The sequence below is a fragment of the Rhinoderma darwinii genome, chromosome 2, assembly GCF_050947455.1.
Source record: "Rhinoderma darwinii isolate aRhiDar2 chromosome 2, aRhiDar2.hap1, whole genome shotgun sequence".
In the NCBI taxonomy this organism is placed as follows: domain Eukaryota; kingdom Metazoa; phylum Chordata; class Amphibia; order Anura; family Rhinodermatidae; genus Rhinoderma; species Rhinoderma darwinii.
This window is the reverse complement of record NC_134688.1, coordinates 234,062,895-234,084,543: the sequence shown is the minus strand read 5'-3', so window position 1 is coordinate 234,084,543 and position 21,649 is coordinate 234,062,895. Positions and strand designations below refer to the sequence as shown.

Here is a 21,649-nt window from a genome sequence, read left to right as displayed (position 1 = left end):
ATTTAGAATGTAGGATCACATGGGCAGATATGTGCCCATAACAAGCACCGATTACAGGCTGATCAGCTCTCCTTTAAAGACCCTTCTCACAGGCCAATGTAAACTGTATGGGGATGAACGATTGTTAGTAGGGTCGTTTGGTCCCCATACGGTTTACATAATGTCGGCAGTACATCCCCTGTTTACACAGAATGATGATTTTCAGAGCAGTATAAAAGATGAAGTCAGCCGATGAACGTACGTTTGCTCGCTCGATCGCTGATTGCTGCGATGTTTACACAGGGCAATTATCGGGAACGAGGGTTTGTGTAAATGGGCTTTAAGGTCCTCAGGAATCTCTACCCTGCGGACTGATAGGGAAGATGGATACTTTATTAGACATCTGAACAATATATAAGGTGCAGCAAGTAGAATCCCTTATGGAGGGACCTCCTGCACAGATCTTAAAATAGACTTCTAAAGGTAGTCTCTTCTATAAATCTATCACAGAGTAATAAAAGTATTAGGAGTGGTCTCAGAGACCACCTTACAAATTTATTCCACTGACATGGAGCAGTCAGCGTTGCCTGTGGATGAAGCTCTAGTCCTAGAAAAGCTTCCTAATCTGTCAAAGTGTAAGCCCTAAATATTGCTTCTTTTTCCCAGTGGGTAATGTTTTAAAAGCTTTTCTGCCCATATTTGAACAGGAGAAACAAACCAATAATTTTTTATTTTTTCTGAAGCTTGTGGTCTTAGAAAGTTAGTAAGTGAAGCATAGGACCAGATCAAGAGAACTCCACTTTGAATTGTCTGCTGAAGTTCTTAGGCTGGAGAACTGGGTGAAGATAAGCTGGTTAATAGTGGTAAAGGAGGGAACCTTTGCTCTGAATAATGGTAAAAACTTCAGCATGACATATTCCAGATGGAATATAATAAAAGATTCTGAGGATCCCAGAGTACCTAAAATGATAAACAACTTTGCTTAACTCTGGATAGTTAATCTGCTTTGGGTATTATGTTGTTTACCTGCAATTTCTCCTTTTTAATTTCTGTTGCCTGCAGTCCTGTATCAGACACAGTAGTCTGACAGGACACAGGATCGCTCTGTGAGCAAGTTGTGAAGTGGAATCACCAGTTCTCCTGCTGGTCAGTACATATGGGAGATAGAGAGCTGGGTGAGTATTACTAAACCCCCGGGCGACCGTTTGTGTGCTATAGCAGTCCGCTGGACCAGACTATTCCCTGGAGCTCACAACTAGGTTTCTTGGCGCTTTTAGAAATACCAGCGCTATTTTTTTTTCACTATGGCCGGCACATTACACCGGTGGCGCCATTTTACGCTTCACTCTTTCCTCCAATAGCACTCCAGCGTGTTTTTTTCTTATCCCCCCCTCATGGGGAATCAACCCTCTCTCCTGATTGGCCTGTCTTCTCACATGTCCACTAGCGGCTAATCGCGACGCTTTGTGGGCGGGACTTAAGTGTTCCCTTCTACTCTCCTCTATTTGGACGGATACTGCTGGAGACACAGGACCTCCTGAACAGAGCTGCTGCTTTTTTTTTTGCATCAGGACACCAGACACCTTGGAATTGGGTAGAATCAGCCCCTGGCTTCATTCTATTTCCCTACAGGTGCCCTAGCCTGCAGTCACTGAGTTAACTCCCTGTAGGCACGTCCTTCTTCTAACAGAGCCAGAGCCAGACTCAGTGGTAATGTAATATTCTGGCAGAGCTAGGTAAAACAGCCATTACTCCCGAAATAGGAATACATTTGTTGCGCAGTTTGAGTGGCATTTTTGGTTTTTGCTCCCCCACTTTTTCAGTGTGAAGTCAAGCAACCCCCTCTACTGCCATGTTTGACCCTAAAGGGGACTCTCATGCTAGAGAAACTTTATGGTTCATTATGGCGAACATCACTCAGCTCATCCTGGGCAGCATATCTGCCCACCCACACCTGGACTCTTGTTCCACCAAACCTGATGTGGACTCTCCATCTATGTCCTCTTCTTGTGGCAGACCCAGTAAGCAAACCTGTTCCTATCGCCTGCTTTAGATTGCGCCATCCTCTTCAGTTTCACCGCCCCCACCTGAAGTCAGGTCTGGTGCTTCCTCTCCACTAGAGAGGTTTTGTCTGAGGGTGAATTAGCCATTTCCGGCTCGGCTTCAGTTGGTAAGGGCTCTACTCCCCTCCCCACTTCAGTGGAGATACTTATCAGGGCTCTCCGTGACACCCTTCAGGTCTCTGATTCTGCTCTCTACTCTTCCACTGAATCCATTTATTTTCTTCAGCTTCAGCGTTCCCTGGCTGTTTCTCCAGCCCACTCGGAACTTGACGGCATTGTCCTTAAGGAATGGAAGCACCCGGACAAGAAATTTTCTCATTCTAGCCGTCTGGATGTTTTCTACCCCTTTCAGGAAGGAAATTCTTCCACATGGGTTAGGTCTCAAGCCGTGGATCATCCGGTTTCTTATTTAGCCAATGTCACTACTTTACCTATGGCGGACCCCACTTCCTTTAAAGATCCTCTGGATCGCCATATGGACTCTTTTGCGAAAACTACTTTTAATGCTTCTGGCTTTGCCCTTCACCCCAATTTTTGCATCTGTCTGGGTTAGCAGAGCTATTACGGAATGGGCACACAAACTCCGTCATGGCCTGCTTTCAGGTCCTCCTCAGCAGGAACTAGTTGATTTGTCTCGCCTTATCTCTAATGTGTCCAAGTATTTCTGTGAAGCCGCCTTGAGGCTGTCTGCCTCGTGGCGTGGGCCTCTGCTTCTTCTGTCGTTATTTGCAGGGCTACCTGGCTCAAGTCTTGGTTTGCTGATTCAGCCTTCAAGCGCTCCCTGACTGCTCCCCCTTTTGCAGGTTCTCATCTCTTTGGACCTAGATTATACAAGATCATCTCAGAAGCCACGGGTAGTAAAAGCACCCATCTTCCTCAAAATAGGCCTAAGTGCAATCAACTACCCCGGTCAAAAAGGTGGATCCGCGTTTTCTGTCCTTTGGTGGGTACAAAACATCATCCAGGCCACAGTCTCTGCAGGATAAGAAGGCCAAACCTTTTTTCAAGGCTGGCTCCTCCTGGTGTCCCCGACCTCCGACAGCGAAGGCTGGATCCGGCAAGGCTAAGATGCACCCCACTCGATTCACCTTTGGTTGGGGGCAGGCTTCTGAACTTTAAGGATTTCTGGCTCTCTCACATTTCGGACACCTTTGTTCAGGAGGCGGTAGACTATAATTTGCCAGCTTTCCTCCAGAGCGTTTCTTTCTGTTCACTGTACTGTAGTCACTCGCCGGGGCGATCGCCTTTATTTGGGCAATCAGCTCTCTGCTTCTTCAGCTCTTCTGCTTCTTCAAGGGGTCATAGTTCCAGTGCCCCACAGCCAAAGGTTCTGGGGTTTCTATTCCAATCTTTTTGGCATACCCAAAGAGGATGGTTCCGTTCGGCCCATCATGGACCTCAAGCGTCTCAATGTGCACGTTCAGGTATGTAGTTTTCGGATGGAATCTCTTCGGACTGTCATTGCATCCATGGACCAAGGGGAATTTCTTTCTTCCGTGGACATCAAGGACGTATATTTGCACATTCTTATCTGCCTTACGCACCAGCGTTTTCTGAGTTTTGCGGTACTATCTCGACATTACCAGTTTGTGGCCCTTCCATTTGGCCTAGTCACTGCCCCGAGAGTCTTTAAGAAGGTTCTGTCTGTTGTAATGGCACTCGGCACCAGGGAATGTCGGTCTCCTCGTACCTGGAAGACATTCTGATCAAGTGTCCCTCCAGGGAGGACAACGAGATGTTGTCTCCATCTCAGCAGATCATGTTCTTGAGGGTCGCCTTCGACACTTGCTCAGCAAAGGTCTTCCATCGTCCAGAGCATGTGTTGATTCTTCAGGATGGGATCTGTTCATTACAGATGGCTGTGCCGACTTCACTCGCCTCTGCATGCGGGTTTTTGGACCATGGTGGCCTCAATCGACACCATTCCCTTTGTTCCACATGCACCCTCTACAGCAGGCAATCCCCTCCTGGTGGGACCGATCCTTGCAATCGCTGTATCTGAAGTTCGTCCTTCCCCTCCCTGTCCATCGCTCACTTGCCCGGGGGGCGCGCCTTCCTTACCCTGAACCTCACGGCTCAGGTTCTGTGGTTTCCATAGGAAGCCTCCCTTCCTATCAATCTTTTGGAAATGAGAGCCGTTTTTCTATGCCTTCTGCACTGGACAACGTCACTGTCCGGACACCCAGTGCGGGTTCAGATGACAATGGCTCAGCCATGGCTTATCTAAAGCACCAGGGCAGCATGAACAGCATCGCAGTAATGGCCGAGGCTTCCAAGATCCCGCTCTGGGTGGAAGCTCACGTTCCGTCGGTTCACATTCCCGAGGTCGACAATTGGGTCGTAGACTTCCTTAGTGGCGAAAAACAGTGGATCCTGGGGAGTGGTCTCGTTACCAAGATGACTTCGACCTAATTTGTCTCAGGTGGGTTTGTCCGATCATGGACCTTATGGCCTCCAGGTTCAATCAACAGGTTCCCAGCTTCCTCTCCAGAGCGTGGGACCCGGAGGCTTGCGCCTTGCACGCTCACATGGTGCCATGGTCGTACTTCAGTCTCCTATACGTCTTCCCTCCTCTGCCTCGTCTCCTCCGGCGACTCAAGCAGAAGGGATTCCAGCAACTCTGGTAGTCCCACATTGGCCGCGCCACTGTTGGTACGCGGACCTCGTGTACTGGTTGTCCGCGTCCCGTAGCCCTTACCTCTCCGTCCCGATCTTTTCTCCCATGGACATCTCTTCCACCATAACTTAAGATCTCTACGTTTAACTGCGTTGCTGTTGAGGCCTCTTCTGAGGGCTTGTGGTTTTTCAGAGAGGATTATCACTATGCTTAAGGCTAGGGAGCTTTCTTCAGGCCCGCATTTACCATCATACATGGACGTCCTACCTTCGTTGGTGTGAGGATCGCAGTCTTCCCCTTTGTGTTTTTTTCCTTTTCCAGGATTCCCTTCTTTTTGTAAGGAAGTCTGGATCACGGTTTGACATTCAGCTCCCTGAAGGGGCAGGTGTCTGCTCTTTTAATCTTGTTCGGTTGCCTGTTGGCGTCTAAAGCTTCCGTTAAGACTTTTTTTGCAGGAGGTGGATCATGCGGTCCACCCGTATCGTCGTCCGGTCTTCTCTCGGGATCTGAATTTGATCTTGGATGTCTTACAATCAACTCCTTTTGAACCCTTGAGAGAGATCTCTCTGTTTTCTATCCTGGAAGATGTTTTTTCTGAGCGGTGACCTCCATTCGGGTGGTCTGGAGTTGGTGTCTCTCTCTTGTCAATCTCCATTTCTGACTCTTCACCAAGACAATGCGGTTCTCCACACAGTGCCATCTTTTCTGCCTAAAGTTGTTTCGGTCTTCCACGTGAATGAGGATATTGTCTTGCCATCTCTTTGTCCTTCTCCCAGTCATCTGAGGGAGCGTTTCCTCAACAACCTGGATGTCGACCGCGTCCTGTGGACTTACCGACTGCTTCCTTCCGGCGGTCTGATTCCGTGTTCATCCTTCCGGAGGGTCCCAGGAAGGGTTTGGCGGCCTCCAAGGCCACCATTGCTCGGTGGATTTGAATGCTTGTTCACGAGGCTTATTCAGTTTGGGGGAAAGGTGCTCCTTTTCCGGGTCATGGCCCACTCTACCAGAGCAGTTGGATCTTCCTTGGCTGTGGGCCATCAGGCCTCTGCCCTTCAATTGTGCAAGGTGGCCACATGGTCTTCTTTGCACACCTTTGTCAGGTTATACCAGGTGCACACCTTTGCTTCTGCAGACACTTCTGTAGGTCGCAAGGCATATGTTAAAGTAGCTTACTTTGTCCAGTGCTCTGTTCCCAGCCCTGGGGACTTCTCTAGGACATTCCATGGTCTGTGTCCCCCATTGTAACGAACAAGAAAACATTATTTTTTGAGTTCTCACCTTAAAATCTTTTTCTTGTCCAGTTCATTCGGGGCACATCTCCAGAAAAACGCAGTGAAAACCGTGGCAAAAAAACGCAGGCAGGTCAAAATCTGTCCCAAAATTCATGAAGGGAATTTTGAGGCTGATTTTTTCTGCCTGCAAAAAACTGTGTGAACAAGGCCTTAAGGTATTTATCTATGTCTAGGCAATCCCTTGGATCTCAGTACGGCACTATGAACCTCCATTTTCTCAGTTTTATTCTGTGGAGATTTTACTGACCTGTGACATCGGATCCTGTCTGAAGCGGAGTACCCAGAACCATATTAACAGGTAATAAGCACTATAAACACTGAAGCTTCTAAATTTTAGCAGAAATCTTTGGGTTAAAAAATAAGAAACGCATGCTTGGATGTATGCAATAGTGAAGATTATGGCATGTGTAATTCATGTTTTCTATAGTACAATAAAGACCTGCAAAAGAAAACAAATATTAGTCAGTCCTGCTCAACCACGGGAAAAAACACCAAGGGGCATGTTTTCGGACACCTAATAAAGTACTTAGCTGTCCATTAAAATTTCCACCACCTATCCTAAAAGCTTGCAGGGCAGAGATTTCTTATATGTTATACTGCTGTGAGGGACATAAGGAAAGTAGCAATTCTCTGGTAATAGATAACTTTTTTTTTATTTTTACTAATTATATAGCAGTGAGTTATTACTCTACTATTCCAATAAATTGGCCCATATTTACTGACTGGTGTTTTTTTGCCAGTCAAAGTGAAGGAGATAGTTGATGTGATTGGCGCCAAATTTATTGAAAGGCACATAAATTGCAATTTTCACTTTATTCACAGATTTTACTTAAAGAAGCTCTGTGACCACATTATAAGTGCCCTATCTTGTACATAATGTGATCGGCACTGTAATATACACTACCGTTCAAAAGTTTAAGGTCACTTAGAAATTTCCTTATTTTTGAAAGAAAAGCACAGTTTTTTTCAATGAAGATAACATTCAATTAATCAGAAATACACTCTATACATTGTTAATGTTCTAAATGACTATTCTAGCTGCAAACATCTGGTTTTTAATGCAATATCTACATAGGTGTATAGAGGCCCATTTCCAGCAACCATCACTCCAGTGTTCTAATGGTACATTGCGTTTGCTAACTGTGTTAGAAGGCTAATGGATGATTAGAAAACACTTGAAAACCCTTGTGCAATTATGTTAGCACCGCTGTAAACAGTTTTGCTGTTTAGAGGAGCTATAAAACTGACCTTCCTTTGAGCTAGTTGAGAATCTGGAGCATTACATTTGTGGGCTCGATTAAACTCTCAAAATGGCTAGAAAAAGAGAGCTTTCATGTGAAACTCGACAGTCTATTCTTGTTCTTAGAAATGAAGGCTATTCCATGTGAGAAATTGCCAAGAAAAGATTTCCTACAACGGTGTGTACTACTCCCTTCAGATGACAGCACACACAGGCTCTAACCAGAGTAGAAAGAGAAGTGGGAGGCCCCGCTGCACAACTGAGCAACAAGACAAGTACATTAGAGTCTCTAGTTTGAGAAATAGACGCCTCACAGGTCCTCAACTGGCAGCTTCATTAAATAGTACCTGCAAAACGCCAGTGTCAACGTCTACAGTGAAGAGGCGACTCTGGGATGCTGGCCTTCAGGGCAGAGTGGCAAAGAAAAAGCCATATCTGAGACTGGCTAATAAAAAGAAAAGATTAATATGGGCAAAAACACACAGACATTGGACAGAGGAAGATTGGAAAAAAGTGTTATGGACAGACGAATCGAAGTTTGAGGTGTTTGGATCACACAAAAGAACATTTGTGAGACGCAGAACAACTGAAAAGATGCTGGAAGAGTGCCTGACACCATCTGTCAAGCATGGTGGAGGTAATGTGATGGTCTGGGGTTGCTTTGGTGCTGGTAAAGTGGGAGATTTGTAAAAGGTAAAAGGGATTTTGAATAAGGAAGGCTATCACTCCATTTTGCAACGCCATGCCATACCCTGTGGACAGCACTTGATTGGAGCCAATTTCATCCTACAACAAGACAATGACCCAAAGCACACCTCCAAATTATGCAAGAACTATTTAGGGAAGAAGCAGGCAGCTGGTGTTCTATCTGTAATGGAGTGGCCAGCGCAGTCACCAGATCTCAACCCCATAGAGCTGTTGTGGGAGCAGCTTGAACGTATGGTACGCAAGAAGTGCCCATCAAGCCAATCCAACTTGTGGGAGGGCCTTCTGGAAGCATGGGGTGAAATTTTTCCCGATTACCTCAGCAAATTAACAGCTAGAATGACAAAGGTCTACAATGCTGTAATTGCTGCAAATGGAGCATTCTTTGACGAAAACAAAGTTTGAAGGAGAAAATTATTATTTCAAATAAAAATCATTATTTCTAACCTTGTCAATGTCTTGACTATATTTTCTAGTCATTTTGCAACTCATTTGATAAATATAAGTGTGAGTTTTCATTGAAAACACAAAATTGTCTGGGTGACCCCAAACTTATGAACGGTAGTGTAGATTACAGCAGTGTTTTTTTATTTAGAAAAACGATCATTTTCGACAGAGTTATAACCTATATTAGCTTTATGCTAATGAGTTTCTTAATGAACAACTGGGCTTGTTTTACTTTTTGGCCAAGTGGGCGTTGTACAGAGGAGTGTATGACGCTGACCAATCAGCGTCATACACTTCTCCCCATTCATTTACACAGCGCATAGTGATATAGCTATATCGCTATGTGCAGCCACATACACACACATTAACGTTACTGCAGTGTCCTGACAATGAATATACATTACCTCCAGGCAGGACGTGATGTTTATTCAGAATTCTGACACTTCGCTAAAATAATCCCGACACTACAGCACAGCAAGCGTAATCTCGTTTGAAATGACAGTTTACAGTGTAATCTCGTGAGATTACGCTTGCTGTGCTGTAGTGTCGGGATTGTATTATCGAAGTGTCAGGATTCTGAATACACATCACATCCTGGCTGGAGGTAATGTATATTCATTCTCAGGACACTGCAGTAACGTTATAGTGTGTTTATGTGGCTGCACATAGCGATATAGCTATATCGCTATGTGCTGCGTAAATGAATGGGGAGAAGTGTATGATGCTGATTGGTCAGCGTCATACACTCCTCTGCACAACGCCCACTTGGCCAAAAAGTAAAACACGCCCAGTTGTTCATTAAGAAACTCATTAGCTTAAAGCTAATATAGGTCATAACTCCGTCAAAAATGATCATTTTTCTAAATAAAAAACACCGCTGTAATCTACATTACGTAACCGATCACATCATGTTCAATATAGGGCACTTATAATGTGGTGACAGAGCCTCTTTAATAAATTTAACTTATACCTCTTCCACATGGCAGTATTTTGGTTAGTATTTTAATTCAGTACTTTTAAGCCAAAATTAGGAGTGTGCCTAAAACATGGACAAGGGACATCTTTTTATTATACTTTTTATATGTATTATGTTCCACTCCTGGTTTTGCATTACAAATACTGATGCAAAATACTTAAGACTGCCATGTTAATTTGGCCTTAAAGTGTTATTGCTATCACAGAAAGTCATGGTATATCACTAGGATATGCCATCACTTTCTGATCGGTCCAGTGGCCGGGAGCACCACCGATGCTGAGAACAAAGGGGCTGCACTGCTTCTCTCGCGTGCATCCCCCTTCAAAGTTTTTTGCTACACAGCAGCACTCTTAAACACCCACTGCAGTGTAATATCAGCGCTGTGGACTCATTCTCAGGATTGGTGGGGGTACTGGCAGTCGGACTCCCACCGATCAGAAAGTGATGGCATATCATAGCGATATGACATTATTTTTTAGGATGGGAATGAAACTTTAATCTGTCTCCTTGGAGACCACACCAACTTTTCTCGTCACATAAAAATGTTACCGTAAGTTTGCGGCCCCCCACTAAACTTTTTAAAAATCCAGTGGAAAACAGAAGGTGATTTGGTTTTTCTATGAGGTATATAATGGTACGTACATACCTGGAATGAATAGTATGTAGATATCCCAAGATAAGTTTCTCTTGCTTACAAGCCCCCAAACCCCCATATTGAAACTAATACAATTAACCCCTTAGTGACCAGCCTATTTTAGGCCCTAATGACCAAGCTATTTTTTTTGTTTTTCTATAGTCGATTTCAAAAAGCTATAACTTTTATTTTTCTGTCGACATAGCTGTATGAGGACTTGTGTTTTTTGCAGGATTAGTTGTACTTTTTAATGGCACCATTTTGGGGTACATATAATTTTTTATTAACTTTTATTAACTTTTTTTGGGGGGAAATAGAAAAAAAACCTGAAATTCCGCCATTCTTCTATTTGTTTTAAATTCACACCGTTCACCGTGCGGCGTAAATAACACGTTACCTTTATTCTATGGGTCGGTACGATTATGATGATACCACATAAGTATAGTTGTTTTATGTTTTACGACTTGGCACAATAAAAAGCCTGTTGAACTAAAATTATTTGTTTTTGCATCGTTGCTTCCTAGAGCCGTCATTTTTTTCTCTTTCTGTCAATGTAGTGATATGAGGGATGTTTTTTGTGGGACGAGACGTAGTTTTGATTTGTACTGTTTTGGGGTATATGGGACTTATTGATTAACTTTTAGTATGACTTTTTTGGGGGGGCAATGGAAAAAAATAGCAATTTCGCCATTGTTTTTGCATTTTTTTTTTACGGTATTCACCTTGCGGTTTAAATTACATATTAACTTTATTGTTTGGGTCATTACAGTTGCGGCGATACCATATATGTGTACTTTTATTTATTTTTTACACTTTTACAAAATAAAACCACTTTTTATGGAAAAAAAATGTTTTCTTTTATTTTTTACTGTCATTTCTATTAATAATTTTTAATTTACTTACTTTTTAAGTCCCACTAGGGACTTTACTATGCGATCTTTAGATCGCTGTTATAATGCTTTGGTATACTTAGATTGCATTGACGGGCCGCCGATGGGTGAGAGAGGGAGCTCCCTCCTTCTGTAAACAAGTTAAATGCCACGGTCGCTATTGACCACAGCATTTAACAGGTTAAACGGACGTGATCGAAGTAAACGTCGATCGAGGCCGTTGGAGCAGCAGCCCGGCTGTCATTAGATAGCCGGGCCCCGGCTCCAGCCTGCACAAGACACCCGTGCAAGACTTAGACTGGGCCGCCGTGAAAAGGCGACGGCCTAGCCTAAGGCCCCTTAGTGACCGCCGTGAAAAGGTGTATTGGTGGTCACTAAGGGGTTAACTAATATATATGTTATTGAAGGGAATCTGTCATTATTTTATAAAGATTTAGAACCGGGGAACTAAACTGCCAGAACGCAACTTAAATTGAGTGGATTCACTTGAATTAATTTTTTGCAACAAATTATGTTTTAACTTTTTTTTTTTTAAATTAGGTAAAAAATACCAGTCTCAAGAGAATGAAGACCACTGTGAAATCCCAGTGGAAATGGAGCCTCTCCAAGTAAGCATGATATAGAAAAAGAATCATGCAGTATCATGTCCTTTATTTTATCACATTTATTTGTGCTTTAGAAAAGGTTATTAAAAGGAAAAAAAATGTCTTGTTTGTTATATTGGGGGACACAGACCGTGGGTATATGCTGCTGCCACTATGAGGCTTGACACTATGAAATAAAAAAGTGACTCTTACAGGATATACCCTGCCCACAAACACTGAGCTATTCAGTCTTAGCTTAGTGTCGTAGGAGGCAGACACTTCTGCTGATAGCAGCAGAGTCTCTACCAAGCATTTTCTTTTTATGTTACTATTTTCTTCATGAAGAACTAGGGTCACAGGGTATTTCTGTGTTCTCATTCGGCCGGAGCACAGTGTCGTATGTAAATGCACTGCTGTCCAACCTGCCTATGAAGACAAGGACAAGTGCGTCAGCTCCTCTGTCGCCCACCAGCCTGAGGAGCACCTCTAACACCTCTCCCACCAGTGTCCCCTTTGTAAAGGCGGTAACGCTGAGGGGTTGCTCCTGCTGGTCAGGGCATCTGGGAGATGGACAGTTGGGTGAGTGTTACTTAGCCCCCCAAATCGGGCCACCGCTTGTGCACTGATGCGGTCCGCTGGACTAGCCTATTCCCTGGGGCTTTCCCTTGCCCTCTCTGCGCTCCCTGACTCTTTTACTGTAGCACCGACGCTATTACGCCAGTGGCAACATTTTGCGCTTCACTGCACAGGCGACCTTTATTGTTTGCACCATTAGCGCTCCAGCACGCTTTTTTCCCTATCTCTTCAAGGGGAATGAGATGTCACTACTGATTGGGCGGTCCACTCACAAGACCGCCATTGGCCAATCACGGATCCCCATGGGGGACTTCAGCATTCCCCTCTACTCTCCTCCATTATGGTCGGACACTGCTGGGGACACAGGACCTCCTGTACAGAGCTGCTGCTTCTTGCCTCAGGAGGACTTCTGATATCACTGAAGAGGGTAGATCAACCTTTTCTTCTTATATTCCCCTAAGGGTGCCCTTCCTAAGGAAACATACTCTTTTTTTCTTTCTGTGCTAGTTTTCAGTTAGAACACTTCTCTAGAAGCGCTAAGTGAAGCAACCATTACTTCGTGAATAGGAGTACTACTTGCTATGCAGTTTGATTTTTTCCTGTTTCTTCCTTCTCACTGTTTCAGTGTGAAGTTAAGTAATCCTCTCTACTGCCATGTCTGACCCTAAAGGGGAGCCCCCAGGCCAGACAAAATTTGCCATTTATTATGAGTTCTCAGAGTACAATTCTAAACTTGAGTGTGGTTAGTCTACTTACCTATGTGATGCTTTCCAGCCCACTAGCCAAATGCCTGCGGCCTCTGTACCTCTGCCGCCCTCAGTGTTGCTCACCCCTGGTGTGACGGGTGTGGACTCCCCATCCATGTCTTCATCTCGTAGCCGACCACGCAGGCAGACCAGAGATGCTCGCTTGCCTTAATTTTCACCATCCTCTTCTGTTTCACCTCCCCCATGTGGGAAAGGTGTATCTGGTCTATTTGTGCAGTTCAAAAGGCACCCTCTACAGCAGGCGATCCTCTCCTTGTGATCCTTACAATCGCTGGATCTGAAGATCATCCTTCCCCTCTCGGTCCGCCACTCGCTTCGGTGGTGGATCACTTCTCCGGCCATTCCCCAGTGGCGCTCCCTCCTCCTGCTAAACTGGCTTATCCTCTCCACAGATGCCAGCCTCAAGGGCTGAGGGGGGACCTTTCAGAACCCCACATCTCAGGGACTGTGGTCTCCACAAGAGTCTTCCCTTACATCAATCTTCTGGAATTGCAAGACATTTTTCTGTGTCTCCTGCACTGGATAGTCTGTCCGAACACCCGGTGAGGGTTCAGACGGACAAGGCCATGGAAATGGCTTTTCTAAATCACAAGGGCGGCACTCGCAGCACTACAGTGATGGCCGAGGATTCCAGGATCCTAGTCTGGATGAAAGGTCATGTTCCAGCTCTCAAAGCAGTTCACCTTCCTGGGTCAACAATTAGGTCGCTGTCTTGCTCAGTCACAAAACGGTGGATCCTGGGGAGTGGTCTCTTCATCAAGATGTCTTTGACCAAAAAATTTTCTCAGGTGGGGTCGTCCAGATGTGCACTTGATAGCCTTCAGGTTTAAATGACAAGTACTCTGCTTCATTTCTTGAGCTCGGGATCCAGAGGCCTGCACTGTTTATGCTCTCATGGCGTCATGGTTAGACTTCAGTCTGGTTTACATCTTCCCTCCTCTGCCTCTCCTGACGCAGCTCTTACAACGGCTCATGGCAGAAGGGATTCCTGCCATACTGGTAGCCCCGGATTGGCCGCACCACTGTTGGTACGTGGAACTTCTCTCTCAGAGACCTCTCTTCCACCCGAATTTAAGTTCACTATGTTTAACGGTGTGGCAGTTGAAACTGCCATTTTGAGTGTAAGGGTATGTTCACACGGCCAAATTTCAGACGTATACGAGGCGTATTATGCCTCGTTTTACGTCTGAAAATACGGCTCCAATACGTCGGCAAACATCTGCCCATTCATTTGAATGGGTTTGCCGACGTACTGTGCAGACGACCTGTTATTTACGCGTCGTCGTTTGACAGCTGTCAAAAGACGACGCGTAAAAATACAGCCTCGTCAAAAGAAGTGCAGGACACTTCTTTGGACGTTTTTGGAGCTGTTTTCTCATAGACTCCAATGAAAACAGCTCCAAAAACGGACGTAGAAAACGGCGCGAAAAACGCCGCAAAAAATGCGAGTTGGTAAAAAAACGTCTGAAAAGCAGGGTCTGTTTTCCCTTGAAAACAGCTCTGGATTTTCAGACGTTTTTGTTGACTACGTGTGAACATACCCTTATCCTCACTATGCTTTAGACCAGAATGTCCTTTTCATCCCGTATTTGCCAGTGTACATAGAAGGCTTACCTTAGTTCAGGGGTCTCAAGCACGCGGCCCGTGGGCCGCATGCGGCCCCTGGGGCTGTAATCTGCGGCCCGCGGGACACAGAGCCGCTAGTATCGGCTCTGCTCCGAGACCCTGGAATTCCCTGACATCGCTGCCCATATATGGACAGTGTGTCAGGGTCTTCCCCAGAGCGGAGTCCCGGGCAGAGCGCTAGTATCGGCTCTGCACTGGGACGCAGCGGAATTCCCTGACATAGCTGCCCATATATGGACAGTGTGTCAGGGTCTTGCCCAGAGCGGAGTCCCAGGCAGAGCGCTAGTATCGGCTCTGCTCCGGGACTCTGTGGAATTCCCTGACATCGATGTCCACATATGAACAGCGATGTCTGGGGCTTCCCCAGAGACGGAGTACCGGGTAGAACGTTAGTACAGTCTCTGCTCCGGGACTCTGTGGAATTCCCTGACCTCGCTGCCCATATATGGACAGTGTGTCAGGGTCTTGCCCAGAGCGGAGTCCCGGGCAGAGCGCTAGTATCGGCTCTGCTCCGGGACTCTGTGGAATTCCCTGACTTCGCTGCCCATATATGGACAGTGTGTGAGGGTCTTCCCCAGAGCGGAGTCCCGGGCAGAGCGCTAGTATCGGCTCTGCTCTGGGACTCTGGGGAAGCCTCTGACATCGCTGTCCATACATCGACAATGATATCAGGGGCTTCCCCAGAGCAGTGATGTCAGGAGCACAGCTGGAGTCCCAGGAATAGCCTACTAGTGCTCTGCCCGGGACTCCAGCTCTGGGGTTGCCCCAGACATCTCTGTCCATATATGGACAGTGATGTCAGGAGCAGAGCTGGAATCCCAGGCAGAGTGCCAGAAGCGGCTCTGCTCCGGGACTCCAGCTCTGGGCAAGCCCCTGACATCACTGTGGCAGCATGTGCGGAGGGTACTGTGGCAGCATGTACGGAGGGCACTGTGGCAACATGTACGGAGGGCACTGTGGCAGCATGTACAGAGGGCACTGTGGCAGCATGTACAGAGGGCACTGTGACAGCATGTACAGAGGGCACTGTGGCAGCATGTACAGGACACTGTGGCATTATCTAGGGGTGTGTTGCATTATCTACATAGGGCACTGTGGCAGCATCTACAGAGGGCACTGCGGCAGCATCCACAGAGGACTCTGCGGCAGCATCCACAGAGGAGTCTGCGGCAGCATCCACAGAGGGCACTGCGGCACTATCTAAAAATGGGCTGCCCAATGTTGACATGTGTGCTAACTGAGCCACCGGACTGCATATAGCGACACTTAAATTGGAAAGCTGGATTGTTGAAATCAGCACGTGGAGAAATATCTCAAATTTTAAACCTAGCGGTATTATTATAGTAATGTAGTATTATTATTCTAGTAATATAGTGTTATAGTAGTTCAAATAACTAATTGATTAAGAATAATTTTGTATTGTATCAAATTTGAAAGTAATGCGGCCCGTCAACTTCCCATTTTTTCTATATGCGGCCCACTTACCCGGCCGAGTTTGAGACCCCTGCCTTAGTTAGTGTGAGAATCGCAAGCTTCCTCCCTTGCATTTTTCCTTTTCCAGGATTCTATCCTTTCTACATAGGGGTTTGGATCACGGTTTAGCTCTTATCTCCCTGAAGGGGAGGTGTCTGCCCTTTCCATCTTATTTCGCCCTTTGGTGTCTAAAGCTGACATTAAAGCTATGATCAAACAGGGCGGATACGCTGCGTAAAAGTACACAACAGCTACCACCAGGGCCGTATTTACCATTAGGCACAACAGGGCCAGTGCCTAGGTCGGCATCTTGCTGGGGGAGGCTTCAGCCGTTAATAACAAAAATGACACATTTTATTTATTTTTTGTTACCCTCTCCCCTGCTTTCCACCGGACTTACTATTAAAATCGAGGACTTTTCGGAAGGGGCGGGGTAAGTTACCGGCCGCAAGCAGAGAAGTGGGAGAGAGACAAGCTAATGCTCCTCCCTCTTCTCTGCATTAAGAAATGAGCACCGATGTAGGAGAAGCACATTGACGGGGAAGTGCTGCTGGAGATACAATGAGCGCATTCCCTGCTCTAAATGGACATTCTCATAGTTGAGGGAATCCTAGAGCGATCTTTCTGAGCCTACAGCCTCCTCCATGGTAGTGGAAGTAAGTCACACCTTCCACCACCATGGAGGAAGCTGGAAAGAAATGCTCATAGGGGGTTGTAGTGTTTTAGCCAGCCAGGAGCACAAGAAAGTTTATTCTCACTTGTTCTGCTTGTGCTCCTCTCCCTCGATCTAGTGCTCCTGCAGCTAAATACTGACAGGAGAGTAGTGTGAGGGAGCTGCAGGGCAAGCAGGAACTGAAGAAGCCAAGGGGAGTGCGCAACCAAGAAAAGAGTCCTCCAAGTGCTCACAGTGTGGTATGTATGTGAAATCTAATCTGTCTATCATCTAACATCTCTCTCTCCTTCTCTCTTTATCTATCTATCTATCTATCTATCTATCTATCTATCTATCTATCTATCTATCTATCTATCTATCTATCTATCTATCTATCTATCTATCTATCTTTCTATACAACACAAAAGTTTGAACAGCACATTCCAACAAAATGAAACAAAACAAAACATGTATACAGGTGCAAGAACGCTTGCGACTGCAAATTTATACAGCACACAAGAAAATGGCGACAGGACACTGCGAACACTAATGTCACCTAAGCCACTAAATATAAATAAATATACATTACTGCTAAATCTACTTACAATAGGGATGTTCTTAGTGCACATTTTGATCAAATTGTGTGAGCCCACCTGCCACGACAAGGCGACCTCTGTGACTATATGTAGGTTTAGTCCCAGTTTAGCAAATCATGACCATAATTGACAAGTGTAAGGCTGGGTTAACATGCATTTTTTTTTGTTGTGTTTTATATCCATTCGTTTTTACAAAGAATTTCAGCTGTAATCTAGTTTTTAATTTTCTAGTCATAGGCTTACAGCTTGTAAAATGCATGAGTAATTGAAAAAAAAAAGGTTGCGTTTTTTAGACCCGTTTTTTTTTCCAGCTTTTAAAAAATGCAACAATGTGAACGCAGCTTAAATTGACCTTTAATGGGGGTGTATCAAGGCTTGGTTCCTAGGGCAGCATGAGCTGTAAATACGGCCCTGGCTGCCAGGGTATTACAGCCGAAAAATCGCACAAAATTGTGGTGTTGTTTATCGGAATGTCCACTGCACATAAAAAAAAAAATAAAGTTTTATAATTACGTAGCCATGGCGACGCGTCCCTCTGCTGTCCTACAGGCCGGCCTCCTGGGATGACGTTTCATATCATGTGACGACTGCAGCCTGTGATTGACTGCAGCGGTCACATGGGATGAAACGTCATCCCAGAAGGCCGGCTTGGATCAAGAAGCACAGGATTCTGGGTAAGTATAAGGTTTGTTTTTTTGTGAGTTGCAATTTTTGCGGTGGAATCGCAGCTTTTCTGCTGCAAAAATCGCAAAATCTGCTATTTGTGGCGGGTTTTACCTCCCCATTTAATTCAATGGGAAAAACCTACTACTAAAAAAAGCGATTACACCAATACAATTGACATGCTGTGGATTAAAAAAACGCGCCACTGGTCAGTTTCTGAGCTTTTTTTTCGCTCATCATTTGCGCAGCGTGTGGATGAGATTTGTTCAAATCTCAGCCACTTTGCTGCTACTGTATTAGGGCTTGTCCACATGTAGCGGAATTACATAATTTCCGTCCGGAATTGCGGGCGGAGAAAACGCAGCAGAATACAGTAGCAGCAAAGTGGGTGAGATTCAACAAATCTCATCCACACGCTGCGTAAAATTTCCGACCAGGTATTTTTTGTACCGCAGCATGTCAATTCCTGCTGCGGAAAGTGGACTGAATTGCTGCGTTTTTCAGAGGAGATGTCACCATCTCACAACATTGATAAAAACGCAGCAAAATCCGCACCATTTTCTGCAATTAAAAATGCAGGAAATGGTGCGTTTTTTTCGAAATCCTGCTAGTTTCTGTGGAATTGCTGCAGAAATTTTCTGCAGCAATTCCGTTACGTGCGGACAAGCCCTTGTTCTGCGGATTTTCCGCAACAAAATACATTGCGGAAAACCCGCAGTATTTACGTTACGTGTGAACTTGTCCTAAGACTTTTTGGGCAACTGGTGGCTCATGTGGTTCCCCCCGTATCGTTCTCTGATCCTCTCGTGGGATCTGAAATTTGTTTTGGATGTCTTACAGTCGACTCCATTTGAACCCTTGAGCGAAATTTCTCTTTGTTTTCTGTCCTGGAAGGTGTTTTTTTCTGGTTGCGGTGACCTCCATCCTGAGGGTCTCAGAGTTGACGGCTCTCTCTTGTCGTACTCCATTTATGACTCTTCACCAAGACAAGGTGGGGCTCCGTACAGTTCTTTCTTTTTCGCATAAAGTGGTTTCAGCCTTCCACATGAATGAGGATGTTGTCTTGCTGTCTTTTTGTCCATCTCCCAGTCATCCCAGGGAGCGTTCCCTCCACAACCTGGATGTTGTCCGTGCTCTTTGGATTTACCTTTCTGTCACTGCTTCCTGTAGCCGGTCGGATTCCCTCTTCATCCTGCCAGGGGGTCACAGAAAGGGCTTGGCGGCCTCTGCGGCCACCATTGCTCAGTAGATTTGAATGCTTTTTCACAAGGCTTATCGTGTCAGGGTAAGGGTTTCCCTATTTCCGGGTCACGCCCACTCTACCATAGCAGTTGGGGCTTCATGGGCTGTACGCCATCAGTCCTCTGTCCTCCAATTGTGCAAGGTGACCACATGGTCTTCTCTGCACACCTTTGTCAGGTTCTACCAGCTGCATACTTTTGCTGGGTTGCAAGGTATTGCAGGTATTGCAGGTATCTGTGAAATAACTCACCATGTCCTGTGTTCTGTTCCCGCCCTTGGGGACTGCTCTAGGACATGCCACGGTCTGTGTCCCCCAATGTAACAAACAAAAAACAGGATTTTTTGAGTACTCACCGTAAAATACTTTTCTTGTCCAGTTCATTGGGGGACACATCTCCCACCCAATTGCTTCCAAGGTTATCTTGCATTTATGGTTGTCAGTTTGACAGATTCCCCTCTCGTGTTTGACATGCTTATCTTACAATGTATCTACTTCTCCTACTGCAGTGTCTGTGGGCAGGGTATATCCTGTAGGAGGAGTCACTTTTTTATATTTCATAGTGTTGAGCCTCCTAGAGGACAGGAAAAGGATTTTATGGTGAGTACTGAAAAAATCCTGTTATTGCTAGCTGGTCAGAGACTATGTCAGCAGTCAGATCTCTTTACATTAAGGCATCCATTCGATACACTGATATCAGTAAGAGTGGGTGCTTTTGCACCCACTGGACAGTCCTCTTCACTCCTGAGTGAGGGCCATAAGAGAACAAGCTCTGTATGTACAATGTTGCTTCCCTCTTGGCCAGTCATGTGACCACATCCCTTTATGCAATAAGTAGTTTTGTAGGGCACTATTCTGAAGTTCTGTATAGCAATATTTATCAAGGAACTATATGGCGCTATGTAGACCTGACTGACATTATAGTTTCCATTTGTAAATAATCCATGAAGCATATGAGATATCCGTTTTCTAACTGATCCCATAAAGTATGCTCCTATGTCCATCAGGGACTATGGAAACCTGACAGAACAGAATCTTAACAGCCATGTGAACAGAACCTTATTTTCTTTGCCGTGTAAAAACTTCCTTAAAGTATAGCATTGTCATTGCCCCAAGACCCCAAATCAAGAGTTTTTATGCCAGGTTAGATATTTAAATGGGGTGAAATCTCCCAAAGTATGCAACTTGATGTCATTCAATGACTCCCATCATTAAAAAAAAACAAAAAAACAAGACACGAGATATAAGCTTTTTTTTTGCGGAATCCTCTGTATACAAAAGCATAGGACACACGTCTATAGATACATTGAGTGTATAACTCGGTAGAAAACGGGGTTTAAAAATTACGTCTGAGCATAGACTTACATGGTCCTGCCCCTTGGAGCAGTTAAAAAGGTTGGCCCAGGGGTGTAACAACAAATTTTGCTCCTTGGCAATCCCCCCCCGCTTGTTGCTGGGATGCACGGGCTTTAGTCGTGTCTCAAAGGCAACATAGATATAAGACAATTTTCTATGTATGATAATATACCTCTAACATAAACAGTCATAAAGTTACTAAATAGTACCACTATCCACTATACAAGGAACAAATATCACCATACTGTTACTGAACAAAATCCAGTATCCCAAGGCCAATATTACCAAAGATACCACTACTCAAGGGATAAAACAATACCTCTGCACCACCACCACATATTACAACCACATAACATATCAATAATACCACCATACTTCTAGTGAATAAAAACAACTATACAAAGACCCATATTCCCACCATACAGTGACCATATAGTGGTAGTTAGTGGAACTTTGTGTACCATATGAATCCAGTACAGTTTAATCCAGTGACTCACAGGTTACGTATTTTCTGGCTGGAATAGTTCACGTTCCCTTTTTATCTGCACCCGGCCCAGACCATCAAGAAGACTTCTTCCAGCCACGGCTCGTCGCTGCACAATTTGTAGCACAAACATCTTTGGTTCCTCAATTTTTTAGCACCATCCCTACCTATTCCCAACCCTCTATACAAAGTCGACATCCATAGTGCCCTAGACGGTAATAATGCCCCTCTTGGTGCCTGACATATTAATAGAACCCCCTTTTTGTGCTCCACACAGTAATAGTGCCCCCTCAAACACTAATAGTGCCCCTTTAGGCCCCGTACAGTAATATTGCTCCTCTTAGTGCCCCAGAGAGTAATAGTGTTCACCAAACAGTAATAGTGTCCCCTTTAGGTCCCGAACAGTTAGAGATTCTCTACACAATAGTAATATGTCCCCCCTTTTGCCCCCACACAGTAGTAGTCCTCAATTGTGCCCCATTTAGTAGTTGTCCCCTTTTGGGCCCCCATATAGTAGTTAGATACCTAAATATAGTAGTTAGGCTCCCCATATAGTATTAAGGTTCCCCATATAGTAGTTATTAATTTTAATAATTGATTATAAAACACAGCAAAATTCACAAAGTACACAGGAAATTATTAAGCAAGGTTTCGAGTGTAATGACACTCTTCTTTGGGCGGTAGTAGGCTATGCTAAAGCTAGTAACGGCGGGTACAACCTGCCTTTACATGCTCCAGCATAGCCTGCCAATGCCTGAAGAAGAGTTTCATTACACTTCTACGCATGCG

The 21,649-nt window shown here is 45.1% G+C and overlaps 1 protein-coding gene across 6 annotated transcripts in view; it reads left to right on the top strand.

Moving 5' to 3' along the window:
- The window catches only part of TEX14 (testis expressed 14, intercellular bridge forming factor), a 532,366-nt gene that overhangs the window by 462,441 nt on the left and 48,276 nt on the right, over window positions 1-21,649 (top strand). For all 6 annotated transcript variants that reach the window (XM_075852942.1, XM_075852939.1, XM_075852943.1 and 3 more), the window contains one exon: window positions 11,384-11,451. In XM_075852942.1, coding sequence (XP_075709057.1) covers window positions 11,384-11,451 — 68 coding nt within the window. The remainder of the gene's footprint in view (window positions 1-11,383; window positions 11,452-21,649) is intronic.